Raw genomic sequence first — 17,633 nt, 5'->3', positions numbered from 1 at the left:
TGATAGGAGATCACAAAAGTAGAGTGTTAGCCCACTTTTAATTATCATGCCTATAACATTATTAATGATTAATCCCTCTTATTACTTCTTCTCTAGACTTTTTGTCTCTCATGCTGATCCATGTGGGAACACATTTTCCTGTCTCAGGACCTTTGTAATTGCTGTTTCCTTTCACTGGACGCTTTTCTTTGCTTTTCCACTGGATCACTCCATCTGCTTCAGATCTTAGTTAAATATCACCTTTTCAATGACCCCTTTTCTGCCACCACATTTAAAGTTGAATCCACTTCTCTTCCCTTGCTTCCTATCTCTCTCCCGACTCAATTTTCTCTGTTGCACTTATTACTGTCAGAAATACTATATATTTACCTATTCATCTGTTTGATACTGATATTTCCCGTTAGAATTTGTCTGTATAAGGGAAGGAATTTTGTTTTTCCCCCCACTGTTGTATTCCTAGTTTCTAGGACAGTGAATACTCAATAGATATTTGAATGAAATAATAAATGAATTATTATCACCATTTCCAAAGTTATTCTACTATTATTATTATTATTCCATAAAATTATTTTACACTTCTGAACTAAAGGCTTACTTTGCCCACAGGTACAAGAGTAAAACCAAGAGCTCAAAGACATGATCTTCTTTTATCTTTATACCAACTGTGAAGTATAGTTTCTCCTTCTAGAGATGGGGAAACTCAGGCACAAAGATATGATATGGTGTGCCAAGGTCCCACGACTAGTAATGGGCAAAGCCGGGAGGAGAAATCAGATTGTCCTAACTCTAGGGACCATACTTAAGCACTGAAGGAAGGGACACTGGAGAAGTGGGAAGGTGGGCTCCTGAGGGCCCTGGTGGGCTCCAGGGAAGCTTCCCAAGCCACATGCAGGAACCAATACGAATGAGCTTCCGTTCCATTCCATAATATTATTCATGACCAAATCCTTACTGCCAGTTCTTAATTCTGATCCCCACATAAGAAGTGCTTCTTCCACATCTTACTGCTTGTTTTGAGCTGTGTTTGACATCCAGCTAGTGTACTGGTGACCAGTGTTGGTTAAAAAGACAGTTCACAAGAACATTCCTAGTAGTGATTCTTTTGCCTCATTTCTGCATTGAATAATTAGGAGACATACTTTAGCAAAATATTTCCAGGTCCTAGATAGTTTCCCACTTTCTCTGAGAAAGGAGGTCAAAGAAAACATTCGGGCAGATCCTTGAAGTACGCTATAGCAGGACTTGGTGTGTTTTGAATTACTTAGTGGATTAAGGCCAAAGAAAGCTTTGTACTCTCAAGTTCTATTTCAAAGGAATCTGGGGAATGAGTCTTTTTTTTCTTTGAATTTTATTTTGTTTATTTTTTTATACAGCAGGTTCTTATTAGTTATCTATTTTATACATATTACTATATATATGTCAATCCCAATCTCTCAGTTCATCCCACCACCCCCCACCAACTTCCCCTCCTTGGTGTCCATGCATTTGTACTCTACATCTGTGTCTCTATTTCTGCCCTGCAAACCGGTTCATCTGTATGATTTTTCTATGTTCCACATATATGCATTAATATACAATATTTGTTTTTCTCTTTCTGACTTACTTCACTCTGTATGACAGTCTCTAGATCCACCCACGTCTCTACAAATGACCCAATTTCGTTCCTTTTTATGGCTGAGTAATATTCCATTGTATATATGTACCACATCTTCTATATCCATTTGTCTGTCAATAGGCATTTAGTTTGCTTCCATGACCTGGCTATTGTAAATAGTGCTGCAATGAACATTGGGGTGCATGTGTCTTTTTGAACTATGGTTTTCTCTGGGTATATGCCCAGTAGTGGGATTGCTGAGTCATGTGGTAATTCTATTTTTAGTTTTTAAGTAACCTCCATACTGTTCTCCATAGTGGCTGTATCAATTTACATTCCCAGCAACAGTGCAAGAGAGTTCCCTTTCCTCCACACCCTCTCCAGCATTTGTTGTTTGTAGATTTTCTGATGATCCCCATTCTAACTGGTGTGGGGTGATACCTCATTGTAGTTTTGATTTGCATTTCTCTAATAATTAGTGATGTTGAGCAACTTTTCATGTGCTTCTTGGCCATCTGTATGTCTTCTTGGGAGAAGTGTCTATTTAGGTCTTCTGCCCATTTTTGGATTGGGTTGTTTATATTTTTAATATTGATCTGCATGAGCTGTTTATATATTTTGGAGATTAATCCTTTGTCCGTTGATTCGTTTGCAAATATTTTCTCTCATTCTGAGGGTTGTCTTTTCGTCATGTTTGTAGTTTCCTTTGCTTTGCAAAAGCTTTTAAGTTTCATTAGGTCCCATTTGTTTATTTTTGTTTTTATTTCCATTACTCTAGGAGGTGGGTCAAAAAAGATCTTGCTGTGATTTATGTCAAAGAGTGTTCTTCCTATGTTTTCCCCTAGGAGTTTTATAGTGTCTGGTCTTATATTTAGGTCTTTAATCCATTTTGAGTTTATTTTTGTGTATGGTGTTAGGGAGTGTTCTAATTTCATTCTTTTACATGTAGCTGTCCAGTTTTCCCAGCACCACTTATTGAAGAGGCTGTCTTTCTCCATTGTATACCCTTGCCTCCTTTGTCATAGATTAGTTGACCATAGGTGCATGGGTTTATCTCTGGGCTTTCTATCCTGTTCCATTGATCTATATTTCTGTTTTTGTACCAGTACCATACTGTCTTGATTACTGTAGCTTTGTGGTATAGTCTGAAGTCAGGGAGTCTGATTCCTCCAGCTCTGTTTTTTTCCCTCAAGATTGCTTTGGCTATTTGGGGTCTTTTGTGTTTCCATACAAATTTTTAGATTGTTTGTTCTAGTTCTGTAAAAAATGCCATAGGTAATTTGATAGAGATTGCATTGAATCCATAGATTGCTTTGGGTAGTATAGTCATTTTCACAATATTGATTCTTCCAATCCAAGAGCATGGTATATCTCTCTATCTGTTTGTGTCATCTTTGATTTCTTTCATTAGTGTCTCACCGTTTTCTGAGTACAGGTCTTTTACCTCCTTAGGTAGGTTTATTCCTAGGTATTTTATTCTTTTTGCTGCAATGGTGAATGGGATTGTTTCCTTAATTTCTCTTTCTGATATTTCATTCGTGTATAGGAATGCAAGAGATTTCTGTGTATTAATTTTGTATCCTGCAACTTTACCAGATGCATTGATTAGCTCTAGTAGTTTTATGGTGGCATCTTTAGGATTCTCTATGTATAGTATCATGTCATCTGCAAACAGTGAAACTTTTACTTCTTCTTTTCCAATTTGTATTCCTTTTATTTCTTTTTCTTCTCTGATTGCCGTGGCTAGGACTTCCAAAACTATGTTGAATAGTAGTGGTGAGAGTGGACATCCTTGTCTTGTTCCTGATCTTAGAGGAAATGCTTTCAGTTTTTCACCATTGAGAATGATGTTTGCTGTGGGTTTGTCATATATGGCCTTTATTATGTTGAGGTAGGTTCCTTCTATGCCTACTTTCTGGAGAGTTTATATCATAAATGGTGTTGAATTTTGTCAAAAGCTTTTTCTGCATCTACTGAGATGATCATATAGTTTTTTTCTTCAATTTGTTAATATGGTGTATCACATTGATTTGCATATATTGAAGAATCCTTGTATCCTGGGGATATATCCCACTTGATCATGGTGTATGATCCTTTTAATGTGTTGATGGATTCTGTTTGCTAGTATTTTGTTGAGGATTTTTGCATCTATGTTCATCAGTGATATTGGTCTGTAATTTACTTTTTTTGAGACACCTTTGTCTGGTTTTGGTATCAGGGTGATGGTGGTCTCATAGAATGAGTTTGGGAGTGTTCATTCCTCTGCAGTTTTTTGAAAGAGTTTGAGAAGGGTGGGTGTTAGCTGTTCTCTAAATGTTTGATAGAATTCACCTGTGAAGCCATCTGGTCCTGGACTTTTGTTTGTTGGAAGATTTTTAATTACAGTTTCAATTTCATTACTTGTGATTGGTCTGTTCATATTTTCTATTTCTTCCCAGTTCAGTCTTGGAAGGTTATACCTTTCCAAGAATTTGTCCATTTCTTCCAGGTTGTCCATTTTATTGGCATAGAGTTGCTTGCAGTAGTCCCTTAGGATGCTTTGTGTTTCTGTGGTGTCCATTGTAACTTCTCCTTTTTCATTTCTAATTTTATTGATTTGAGTCCTCTCCCTCTTTTTCTTGATGACTTAGGCTAAAGGGTTATCAATTTTGTTTATCTTCTCAAAGAACCAGCTTTTAGTTTTATTGATCTTTGCTATTGTTTTCTTTGTATCTATTTCATTTATTTCTGCTCTGATCTTTATGATTTCTTTCCTTCTACTAACTTTGGGTTTTGTTTGTTCTTCTTTCTCTAGTTCCTTTAGGTGTAAGGTTAGATTGGTTTTTTTGAGACTTTTCTTGTTTCTTGAGGTAGGCCTGTATTGCTATAAACTTCCCTCTTAGGACTGCTTTTCCTGCATCCGATAGGTTTTGGAACATCATGTTTTAGTTGTAATTTGTCTCTAGGTATTTTTTGATTTCCTCTTTGATTTCTTCAGTGATCTCTTGGTTATTTAGTAACATTTTGTTTAGCCTCCATGTGTTTTGTGTTTTTTACATTTTTTTCCTGTAATTTATTTCTAATCTCATAGCGTTGTGGTTGGAAAAGATGGTTGATATGATTTCAATTTTTTTTAATTTACCGAGGCTTGATTTGTGACCCAAGAGGTGATCTATACTGGAGAATGTTCTGTGTGCACTTGAGAAGAAAGTGTAATCTGCTGTTTTTGGATGGAATGTCCTATAAATATCAAGTAAATCTATCTGGTCTATTGTGTCATTTAAAGCTTGTGTTTCCTTAGTAATAATCTGTTTAGATGATCTGTCCATTGTTGTAAGTGAGGTGTTAAAGTCCCCACTATTACTGTGTTACTGTTAATTTCCTCTTTTATAGCTATTAGCAGTTGCCTTATGTATTGAGGTGTTCCTATCTTGGGTGCATATATATTTATAATTGTTATATCTTCTTCTTGGATTGATCCCTTGATCATTATGTAGTGTCCTTCCTTGTCTCTTGTAACATTCTTTATTTTAAAGTCTATTTTATCTGATACGAGTATTGCTACTCCAGCTTTCTTTTGATTTCCATTTGCATGGAATATCTTTTTCCATTCCCTCACTTTCAGTCTGTATGTGTCCGTAGGTCTGAAGTGGGTCTCTTGTAGATGGCATCTATACGGGTCTTGTTTTTGTATCCATTCAGTGAGCCTGTGTCTTTTGGTTGGAGCATTTAATCCGTTCACGTTTAAGGCAATTATTGATATGTATGTTGCTATTACCATTTTCTTAATTGTTATGGGTTTGGTTTTGTCGGTCCTTTTCTTCTCTTGTGTTTCCCACTTAGAGACGTTCCTTTAGCATTTGTTGTAGAGCTGGTTTGGTGATGCTGAATTCTCTTAGCTTTTGCTTGTCTGTAAAGTTTTTGATTTCTCCATCGAATCTGAATGAGATCCTTGCCGGGTAGAGTAATCTTAGTTGTAGATTCTTCCCTTTCATAACTTTAAATATATTGTGCCACTCCCTTTTGGCTTGTAGAGTTTCTGCTGAGCAATCAGCTGTTAACCTTGTTGGAGTTCCCTTGTATGTTATTTGTCGTTTTTCCCTTGTTCCTTTCAATAATTTTTCTTTGTCTTTAATTTTTGTCAGTTTGATTACCATGTGTCTTGGTGTGCTTCTCCTTGGGTTTATCCTGCCTGGCACTGTGTGCTTCCTGGACTTGGGTGGCTATTTCCTTTCCCATGTTAGGGAATTTTTTGACTATAATCTCTTCAAATATTTTCTTGGGTCTTTTCTCTCTCTTTTCTGCTTCTGGGACCCCTATGATGTGAATTTTGTTGCGTTTAATGTTGTCCCAGAGGTCTCTTTGGCTGTCTTCATTTTTTTTCATTCTTTTTTCTTTATTCTGTTCCACAGCAGTGAATTCCAATATTCTGTCTTCCAGGTCAGTTATCTGTTCTTCTGCCTCAGTTATTCTGCTATTGATTCCTTCTAGTGTATTTTTCATTTCAGTTATTGTATTGTTCATTTCTGTTTGTTTGTTCTTTAATTCTTCTAGGTGGCTGTTCTTTAATTCTTCTAGGTCTTTGTTAAACATTTCTTGCATCTTCTCAATCTTTACCTCCATTCTTTTTCCGAGGTCCTGGATCATCTTCACTATCATTATTCTGAATTCTTTTTCTGGAAGGTTGCCTATCTCCACTCCATTTAGTTGTTTTTCTGGGGTTTTATCTTGTTCCTTCATCTGGTACATAGTCCTCTGCCCTTTCATTTTGTCTGTCTTTCTGTGAATGTGGTTTTTGTTCCATAGGCTGCATAATTGTTCTTCTTGCTTCTGCTGTCTGCCCTCTGGTGGATGAGGCTATCTAAGAGGCTTGTGCAAGCTTCCTGATGGGAGGGACTGGTGGTGGGTAGAGCTGGCTGTTGCTCGGGTGGGCAGATCTCAGTTAAACTTTAATCTGCTTGACTGATGATGGGTGGGGCTGGGTTCCCTCCTGTTGGTTGTTTGGCCTGAGGCAACCCAACACTGGAGCCTACTGGGCTCTTTGGTGAGGCTAATGGCAGACTCTGGGAGGGCTCACACCAAGGAGTACTTCCCAGAACTTCTGCTGCCAGTGTGCTTGTCCCCACGGTGAGCCACAGCCACCCCCCTCTGCTGGAGACCCTCCAACACTAGCAGGTAGATCTGGTTCAGTCTCCTATGGGGTCACTGCTCCTTCCCCTGGGTCCTGATGTGCACACTACTTTGTGTGTGTCCTCCAAGAGTGGAGTCTCTGTTTCCCCCAGTCCTGTCGAAGTCCTGCAGTCAAATCCTGCTAACCTTCAAAGTCTGATTCTCTAGGAATTCCTCCTCCTGTTGCCAGACCCCCAGGTTGGGAAGCCTGACGTGGGGCTCAGAACCTTCACTCCAGTGGGTGGACTTCTGTGGTATAAGTGTTTTCCAGTTTGTGAGTCACCCATCCAGCAGTTATGGGATTTGATTTTATTGTGATTGCGCCCCTCCTACCATCTCATTGTGGCTTCTCCTTTGTCTTTGGATGTGGGGTATCTTTTTTGGTGAGTTCCAGTGTCTCCCTGTTGATGATTGTTCAGCAGTTACTTGTGATTCCAGTGCTGTTGCAACAGGGAGTGAGCGCACATCCTTCTACTCTGCCATCTTTGGGGAATGAGTCTTAAGTTCCTTTTCTGTATCTTAGGAAATCCAGTGGAAATTCTTCTTCAAGCCTTGGAGAAATGGTATCAGGGACATTTCGAGCAACCCCCACATCAACAGGTGAGGGTTTCAGTTAGACCTTGTTTTAATGGAATGTATTCCTTTCTTAATATTTGAAAGTACATGCAAGTATTTTTACTAATTTGGAAGCAATTTAAAGACTTGACTTAAAGATTTTTCTACTTAACTTTTCATTGCTCATTTGCTTTCTATGGTCATTTGATTTGATTTAAAGGGTATTTGTGGTACTAGAAATTCAGATCATGGTAATATAATTTTGTAAAATCTTATTTGCCCTCTATTTTATAAATCATTCAGAAGCAAGTTCATTATTCCACCCAGAAACCCAGCAGACTTTAAGATGGTGAGGGCCAACCAATTAAAAAGTTTTTACAAAGTTGTAAAGTCTGAAGAAAATGCTCTATTTAAGTCTCCATGTAAAACTTTAGGGTGTGTTGGTACAGCCTGGGCTGTGGAGGTGGAGAGGGTTGAAGCAGAGAATGAGGTTGAGCCCAGATGACCTCACTTCTGTTTGGACAGCAGATAACTGAGCCCTGGAATTAATGGTAGTGAAGAGACAGTGGTGGCCCAATCAGGAGTTGTGTATTTAGAAACTGTGGAGGTATTCAAGCAGGAATTTTTCTTCCACCACGTTCCCTGACTCCTATAGGCTCATTTCATTCCGCCCAGAATTGATGCTGCATTAAGTCATCCAGGATTACCAATTCAGAATGACAGATCCAAGGTCTATCCTGGTCTATCCTAACTGCAGGAAACTGGATTGATTCTGGAACAGATCTGAGTATGTGGGTCCTTGTTCATGTGAATCCTGATTTCCATGGCTCTGAGCCAAACTCTGGGTCTCTGGGTTGTCCGCAAATGGACTGCACCTGATTGGGTGGCCACAAAGCCACTTTAATCAGATATTGAGTATATTCTGCCTCATCCCCATTTGTTGGACATTTAGGTCATTGCAGCTTTTCACTATTACAAACAAGAAAGAACAGGAATAACTGATTATAAACTTACTTGACATTAAGAGCAACATAGTAGGAAAAATGTGTCAATATTCTGGAAAGTGAGCAGAAAGACTTAAGAACACAAAAAGAACCGCAAAATTTTTTGATAATTCACCAAAATTACAAAGCCAAAAATAACTAGTGAGTGAGGTAATGATCATTACTATCCAAATTGTTATTCTAAGTTTCTTTTTATCAAATTTGATTTGTCCAAGTTGCTGTCAGCCACACTGCATGGTGTGTCCAGCACAGGAACAACCCATGGCCTGTGAGTGGCCCAGCCAATGTTATTATGAAATCCACCCTCCCCACCCCACGTGAAATCAGGATATAAGCCCATTCTAACGGAGAGGAAGTTGTCTGTTTTTGCATTTGTCTTCAAAATTGGCCCGACCAGTATGAAATAGTAGAGTGGTGCTTTGCAGAGTGGGTGAATTGGAAAATGACGAAAATGACAGGGACAAATTGGTACATTCTTCCTTCTTTTAAAAGCATGTGCTAACAATGACAGAGATTGCATATTTTGATATGGCTCTCATTGTTGTCTTTTAGCAAAACAGAAGCAAAAAGTGGTAAGTTGTGTTTCCTTTTTAAATCTGCTGTGAAGGTTTCTATCCATACATGCCTGCAATGCTCCATTTCAGTGACCCAAATGGCTATAAAATAAGGGAGGAGTCTCCTTGGTGGGACCTGTGGTCATCATTTCTCATTTGACCTGAGGATTGTGAATGTTGTGGCTGTGGAGGAGGTGTGCTGACCCTCCCCTTGTCACGCGTGTCCAATCATCTTTTTCAGACGGAGCACATCCCTCCCTACGATGTTGTGCCATCCATGCGTCCGGTGGTGTTAGTGGGGCCGTCACTGAAGGGTTATGAGGTACAAATACCAGTCTGTTACGCTTCAGTTCTTGATCAAGAACCTAGGTGACAGCCATTTGGAGCTTGCTTCTCAGGGTCTGCCTTCACACGGATCCTAACAGAAGCCAGCCCTCAGCTCGTGAAGGCAGGAGGTGCAGCGTGGGGCTTACGTGGCCCTTCACTCTTTCTTCCCTCCCTGGCCCACTTCTTGCCTTTCATGTATTACAGTGTTCAGAAATAGCTCCCTCAAAATATTTATAATGGGAAGTTCTTGTCAAAAATTTGCTCTGCATTCAATTCAAAGAAAAGGATTTTTTCTGTCTCAACTGTTCCCGTTGCTATTAGAAATAATAGAGTATGAACAGCACAAGGGAACATACAGGCAATATGCCAGCAAACCTCACCTCAGAGCACCAACAGATCTCACCTTGCTGCGTGCTCAAGACAATGGCATATTCCACCAAACATTTCTCTGCTTCTTTACTTTAAAGACCATATTAAAGAAAAAAAAACACTCCACTAAAAGTATTAGTGAACTCCTTCAGAGATTAATTAAACAAAACCATGCAAAAAGGAAAAGAGTAAAGACTTAGATCACTGCATTTCAGATGTTGCCATTTTGGCTTTATGCCAGCATGGATAAGAATAAGTGGGTAGGACATTAAAATCTGAAGGTGGGCAACCTCCAAGGCACCCTTCCCACTGAGTTAGCATAGTGGCTGGCACATAGTAGGCATTCAGTACACATTTGTTGAGTGAATTAATGAGTCTCTTTGAGGCAGATTTAAGAATCCCATCTCCTTCTCCCCCACCCTCCCTTTTCCCCTTCTCCTTCCTCTCCTCCTCTCTCCCCTTCTCAATGGGGAACATCAGAAAAAGAGCAGGAGAGCGGGGTACAGAAATCCAGCCCTAGGCGTGGAGAATTTCCACCGACTTGCACAGACTAGCAGGAGGCAGAGCCCCAGGCTGGCCTGAGGAGCTCTAGCTGCTCCTCACTGAAGGCAGGCACCACTCAGGTGCGCCAAGGATAGGCTGCACCTGCGCACAGAGCTAGCCTATCGTGGACTCTCGGTGGCAGTTCCACCCCCTAAAAGGAGATGAGGGTTTGCCTTGGATCTAGTGAACACTGCTGGTTCATGCCTCAACACCCTGGAGGAGAACCAAGGGGGGAAGTTGAGTAAGTGCAGCTGGTTAAGTATGACAGACTCTGTCCACGGTCACCTGCCCTGTCCCACCTCCACCAGACAAGTGGCTGTGATCAGATCTTGGCTCCATCAGAATGCCTTCCCTTTCAGCTCTCTCACTTTTGACTTCTCTCTCTCTCTCTGCGTGTGTTTGCCTCATTCTTTTTTTTTTTTCACCTCTGCAAAGGTCACAGACATGATGCAGAAAGCCCTCTTTGATTTCCTGAAGCACAGGTTTGATGGGAGGTGAGGCATACAGATGCTTTTGTATTCTTTATTTTCCTTTAACCAAACATGAATGATAAATTGATTTGTGGATCTATGTTTCTGGTGATTGCAGATGTTCTCTAATTAAAAGTTAACTCAATGTTCAGGGGAGAATACAATGAAAGTGTTCTGAAAATATGAAGTTATGACGTATAGCATTGAATCCCTTAAAGAAAAAGGACCTTGAGAAGGAAAATTATCCATTTGTTTTATTTATATGTATGTGTTAGTCTTTATTTTCTCACTTGTTAGTGAACTCATACCAAGCTTATGTTTATAAAAAATAATGAAAATATAGAATATTTCTGACAAATATGGTGCCTCACTGGTCAAGATGGGTAGTATCATTTGGGAATTGTACGTGTGCATGCATGTATGCGTGTGTATCATATGAAGGTATAAAGTACTGAATTTCCTTAAAAGAAGAGCACAAGAAATGTTTTCATCATAAGTTTCCAAAAATGACTATTTTGTAGGGAATAGTACTTCTTTGGATGTTCAGTTCTGGGTTTGTTTTATTAGAAATTTCATTGCTATTTTATGGGTTTCTTTTGTATGTATCCTATCCCCCTATGACCCATTATCAACAGGGCTCAGTCTTTAACCATCAGAAAATTTTATCATTTAAGTTTTATGAAAAATATCTGGAAAGAGTTTCTGTATTTTGCAGAGAAACGGTAAAAAGTCCATACTGACTCAATACTAAGTACCAAGCTCTTTCACAATTCAGAATGCACTCCATGTAAAAATAATACGTGCAAATACCTGAAGACTTATTAGAAATGAAGAAAACTTAGTGTGTACTAAGTATGGTTAAATGCATCCAGCTTACCAAATATTTAAGTATTTGAAGACATTTTTTAAATATCCACAAATAGATTTTTTTAAATATAGTATTTTAAGAAAAAAGCAAACATGATAATGCTTTAAGTACAAATTGTATACATTTGTCAAAAGAAAAACCTTCTGGATAATTGTGTTTGAAATATTTGTTAGTTTCTGGGACTATATACAAAGAAAATAAACTGAGATTTTAGTTCCAATCATTGAGATTTTAGTTCAAGAAAGCAGAATGCTTCAGTGCCATTATATGAATTGCTAAGTATCTTAGTACAGGCCAGGCTGCCTTAATAAGTAGAGCCCAAAATGTGTAATGAATCAAACACAATGGAAGCTTAGTGTTGCTCATTTAATAGTCTGAGGCAGGTGTTCCTCAGCTGGGAAGGTGGGTAGTGTGGAGGAGGGAAGGACTGGGCAAAATGTTTGTCCTGCCTGTCATTTGGGACCCTTGACCTGGGGTTGGTCTCTCCAATTAGCTGTAGAGAGAGGAGCAAGCTGGCCTGGAAGTGACTTCACATCATTCTCACATTTCATTGGCTAGAACTTAGTCATGTGGCCACACCTAATTGCAAAGGAGGCTGGGAATTGCAGTCTAGCTGTGTGCCCAAGAGGAAGAGTAAATGGCTTTTGCTGAACAAATAATAGTCTGCCACATTTATCTAGTGGACACAAAGGGCTTAATAAGAAAGTCATGGATGTATCCTATTCTCTGTTTTTTTGTTTCTGTTTTTTTTTTTAAACAAATAGGCAGAGAATGAAGTAATTTCAGAGAAAACAAGTGAAAAGCACTGAGTACTAGACTCTTGGAGTTGGAAGGAAATGTAAAAGTCCTTTTAGGCTAATCTCTTATGTCCCCAAACCACAAGTAGATGGATAACCTTCTTCTGTTGGAAAACTTTTGACTACTGGGAAATTACTTCTTAAAAAAGCATTACAAAGAAACAGCTGAACTCTGACTCGTTAAGTTAATAATATTGGTGTTGGTCCTTGCCTCTGATGACAGACGCCATCACCCTTACCCTCATGCAGCTCTCCCTGGGTTGGCCGCAGCTGACATGCCTGGCTCAGTCAATCACACTTCCTTCAGCTGTGCTTAGAGTCACATGGTTCTAACCTGCAGTGCCTTTATTAAAGGAAGTTCTGAGAAGTGCCTCATCCTGTGGCCCCATAATAGCCCTTGAGCTGAACAAATGCCATCCTATACGCAATCAGCTTCTGTTAGATTGTTTTGGTCCCCACTTAACATCCCTGTAAGCAGCAGTATAATTAAAGGTTTGAAAGGTAGGACCTATGGAAAAGAAGAAAGGAATTATTATAATTTAGCAAAGAGAAAGTGAATGACTTAATTACTGCCTTCAAGAATGAAGAATCTGAGGTTCTTCCTCAATCTTCAGACCCAAAAAGAGGAAATGCATTTAATTGTAAGAGCAGAGATTTACCAGCTAGAGTTACCTGATTCACCAAGCACTTGTACACACTATTGAAGTTGGTTTTAGTAGAAATAGAAATAAAATTTCAATGCCAAGTGTTCCATGGGATCTGATGGCACAGCAGAGGGTCTGGAGATATGAGGAAGAATACAGCAGCAGCAAAAGTAATAGCTGGAGAAAGAGACTCAGCCCTAGAGAGATCTGATGTATGGCAGAGTTGGAGAAAGCTAGATATTAAAAGTGGGAGTAGGAGAGTGGATTTGCTTTCAAATTAGAAGAGGCCAGTGTAGCAGAAAAATGATAATGAATTCGTTGGTTGAGTATATATAGAGAGACTTTGGTAAGGAAGAAGAAATGTGCAATGTGGATACACAATGACTCTGACATGTCTGCTGTGTGGGGAATATCCTTACATTCTGAGCCATGACAATCTGCTGTGTTATGTTTTACCAATTAATAAAAGGAGAGAAAACAACAAATAGTCTTTAATTGAAACCAGCCAAGAGAACAATTACACAGTGGGCTTTTGCACAGCAATACAACATAAACAATATGTTCTAGTGGAAACCTACACAGTGTTTTGTTGGCTATGAATGCAGTAGGTCAGACAAAATAGGATAAAGTCTTTTCTTTTTCAGAAAGAGCCTAAAAAGCAAAAAAAAAAAAAACAACAACAAAAAAAAACACGGCTAAAAGGCTTGCTTCTTCAATACCGTTTTTCAGATCTTGGCTAAAAAATAATTCAACAACTTGGATTAAAATCCAACATTGACTATTACAGAATCATATGCTTATTTTTTTTATGATACCTTAGAAATTATTTGAATCAGTTTAAAGCTACTTACTTATTTTACAATTTTATTGTTATTGTAGGGCCTAACTACAATCTATGTAAGAAAAATGGAAAGCACAATACTAAATACTTCCTGAGGGAACCCCTGTACATGTGGATCTCCACACATAGTGACAATTCCTATGCACAGATCATAAACTAAGTGAGCCTAACGGGCTGCTACAGTGGCACCAGCCTGGCAGGGACACAGTGGATGCACAATGGCATGGAGCTTTTCTCTCTTCATTTAACACCACAAACATTCAACGGGGATCATCCTTTCAGATGAGGTTTGTTCAGCTTGTTGAATCTACCATTCATAGGCTGAACAGCAAGCAGTCAAACCAATTGCAATTTGTTGACCTATGCTAATCATTTCAAATCCCAACAAAGTTGTAACTTTAGGCTTTTTGACAACTGGATCAGATCAGCTCTATGGCAGTTATAGGACACTTTGTAACTGACACGATTATGGCCCCAAATCATAAATGAACATACAAATAGGATCTGAAGCTATTAGCCAAGGAATGCTTAAAAAAAAAAAAGGTTTGAGAAATAATTTGAAGAAAGGAGGCTAAGAATATAATTTAGGGAGACTCAAAGAAGTAGCATTTATTTATAAAAGGAAATGGCAACAGCTGATGCTATCACAAAGCAGCCAAGACATGGAAGATTTGCAGTCAACAAATGGGAAAGAACAATACAGTGCCTTCTGTTTCATAACCAATATCATCCTCTTATTATCTCCTCCTCCTACTCTCTATTCAAATGCAGACTCATCAGTGGACACTCAAGCACTAGAGATAATTAATTGAAAACTTTAATGCCAAATATGATTTTTCAAATTAGCAGATTTTGATTGCAACATGTCTGACCTTATTCTCCCATCCTCAAAGTATATATAAATTTCACAGACTCCAAGAATGGGAGAGTTCATGGTAGACTGCTACTTTTTTTTTTTTTTTTTTTTTTTTTGCGGTACACGGGCCTCTCACTGCTGTGGCCTCTCCCGTTGCGGAGCACAGGCTCCGGACGCGCAGGCTCAGCGGCCATGGCTCACGGGCCCAGCCGCTCCGCGGCATGTGGGATCTTCCCGGACCGGGGCACGAACCCGTGTCCCCTGCATCGGCAGGCGGACTCTCAACCACTGCTCCACCAGGGAAGCCCGACTGCTAACTTTTGAGGATAGAATATAAAGAAACTGTCTCCTTCAAGTCTCAAATCTCCAACAGCTACCTTGTATACATTATATATGTGCCTATCAACATAGGACACTATGAATAATTATTTAAGAAAGCACTTTTATATATTACCTGGTTTGCTCCTAATGACAATCCTGTGAGATAATTCAACAAAGCCACTATCACCACTTTATTGATTATGATATTGATGCTCAAAAGATGGCATGACTTGACCATGGTCACACAACCAGCCAAGAGGAAGACCCAGGAAGAGTACCGAGGTCTACATATGCCTTCCATTCCTGTTCTCCTGACAGTTTGCTGTCTGATCTTTGGAATGTTTTCCCTTTGTAAAGGAAGTCTAAGCGTTTTAATAAAAACTAATATACTAACAGGGTTGCATATTAGATGTGGCAAGGATAGAGTTTAAAAGGATCTTTAGCTGTTCCATTATCAACATGGAAATACTAATTATTGTTGAATGTGCGTCTCACCTAAGAGTAATGTCTTTCCATAGAAAAATCACAGAAAACTAATACTCATAGCACATGATGGACTGCGGAAATAATGAATTCCAAACCAGAAATAAGCAACAATTAGGGTTCAGATTTACTAGATTTAGAGATATATATACAGTCTGCTGGGGAACTGCACTTCTGTTTGTCTTTTATCTCCGGGCTAGTAATTACTGACACTACATCACAAAAAAGTTTCCAAGGGAACTTTTTAGAGATGTATATCAAATAAGATACATAGAAGTACTGAAAGAAACTAGAGGATATGAGTATAGCAAGAAAAGAAATAGAAAGGGTATAACTTTAAGTAAAAAAAAAGTAAATAGACTAGCATTTAATGATGAATGTAATTACATTGCTGGGGAGCCTTTTAAAAAACAAAAAAAGTTTGGATTTGGTGTCTGAGTTTGATAATAGTAAGCATCTTTGCATGGAAAATAAAAACTCCTGCTTTGTCTTATTAGAGGGTTTCTGGAGCTGTGTCTGTCTTCTCCTGAGCTGTTTCATAATGTGTATTTTTATTAAGAAATAACCTATATTAACAAATTAGCTGCTATTTTATTGACCAAGAAAAGAAGAAAAAGAACCTTTTATTGTCCACACCTTTTCCTGGTTTGGGAATACATGAAGCAGGGTTTTTTTTTTTCCATTTTTGTGTATGTGTGTTATTGTTTTGTTTTTTTGGTAAAACTTTGGATGTGTCTGAAAATGGCTTGGTAAAAGTGTGTTAAAACCCAGAAAAAAATAAGAGTGCACATCTGTTGATGATCCTTTCAAGTTTTAAGAACCAAGAGTCCCTATTTGGCTAGTACAGAGCTAGCAAATTTGATTTTCACTGAAGCAGAGTAGACTCTTTGGGCCCTCTAAAAATCATTATTCTAGAAGGTTGAATTCTGTCCCTAAACCAACCCACTTGTCTCCAGTCATATATTTGAATTGCTCTGGAAATTAACTGTATGTTTCTAACCAGCAACCCCATTCTTAAAACTACAAACAAAAAAACCAGAAACTCAGAAATAAGCAAATCCTCTTCTGTAGGTACAAGGAGCTATGACCGCAAAGACTACCTATGAGATTTTATGCCTCAAGGGCAGCAGCCAACTGAGTAATGGAGACTCAGATGTGGACTTCACTGACTTTAACCTGATTTAGATCTTGACCATCTCTCAGCATGTGGCCAAGATCTGCACTTGATGATGTGGCTGGTATCAGGAGATTCAGTGTTGCTGGAGAAGAAAACTGAAACTGTAAGAGAATTATGAGTCAGGTGTCTAAGTACTGGCCTGGTGCTTGGGGACCTGTACTTTAGACCTTCTTAGACTCTAAATAACCATGTGTAACTTCCTCTCTGTGTCTCACTTTTCTTCTTGATAAAATGAAGAAGTGGGACTTCCCTGCTGGTGCAGTGGTTAAGAATCCGCCTGCCAATTCAGGGGACACGGGTTCGAACCCTGGTCCGGGAAGATCCCACATGTCATGGAGCAACTAAGCCTGTGCGCCACAACTACTGAGCCTGTGCTTTAGAGCCCGCGAGACACAACTACTGAAGCCCGCACACCTAGAGCCCGTGCTCCACAACAAGAGAAGCCACCGCAATGAGAAGCCTGTGCACCACAACAAAGAGTAGCCCCTGCTCGCCACAACTAGAGAAAGCCCACGTGCAGCAACAAAGACCCAACACAGCCAAACATAAATTAATTAATTTTAAAAAATGAAGAAGTTGTACAGACCAGTGTTTTCCAATATCTTTTAGCAGTTGAACAAGTTCTTACAATGAAATCATAGATAAGCCCTCTGTGTAGAAAACCTAAATGCAGGGGTGTTTGCCTGGCATTGAGGGTCAGAAAGCTGGGGCCCTCCTGGCCTACTCAACCCCCATTTAACATTCTCAGTAGCCCAAGATGTATTTCACAAAATTCTTGATTTCTTCAGAAGACAATTTGAAGATGCCTCGAATAATTTATTAGAGCCTAAAAAATTCTAAGAAGTTAAAAAATTTTAAACTTCCTGACCATCTATAGCTTATATATACAACAATGCAAACAAGGAGTACTTTGCTTTAAAAGAGCATCAGAACTTTTGCACAGCCTGTTGCTTTAAAGAAATCATTTCCAACCATTTATGAAAAGGACTATTTTAAACTCTCCCCAAGGATTCAGGTCCCTGAAGTCAGGTGAAGAGTCTCCTGAGAGTGCTGACAGTGTTGTCCCCAAATAGGTGTGAGAT

General features: G+C 39.1%; 1 protein-coding gene across 2 annotated transcripts in view; it reads left to right on the top strand.

The window, feature by feature from the left end:
* Window positions 1-17,633, top strand: part of CACNB4 (calcium voltage-gated channel auxiliary subunit beta 4) — a gene marked incomplete at its 5' end in the record, with an annotated part of 266,603 nt that overhangs the window by 222,796 nt on the left and 26,174 nt on the right. For both annotated transcript variants that reach the window (XM_079924005.1, XM_079924006.1), the window contains 4 exons: window positions 7,266-7,342; window positions 8,854-8,873; window positions 9,097-9,177; window positions 10,530-10,588. In XM_079924005.1, coding sequence (XP_079780131.1) covers window positions 7,266-7,342; window positions 8,854-8,873; window positions 9,097-9,177; window positions 10,530-10,588 — 237 coding nt within the window. The remainder of the gene's footprint in view (window positions 1-7,265; window positions 7,343-8,853; window positions 8,874-9,096; window positions 9,178-10,529; window positions 10,589-17,633) is intronic.

This window comes from Stenella coeruleoalba, assembly GCF_951394435.1.
Source record: "Stenella coeruleoalba genome assembly, chromosome: 6".
NCBI classification, from domain to species: Eukaryota; Metazoa; Chordata; class Mammalia; order Artiodactyla; family Delphinidae; genus Stenella; species Stenella coeruleoalba.
The sequence above is the reverse complement of the archived record's forward strand: the minus strand, read 5'-3'. Positions and strand labels throughout refer to the sequence as shown.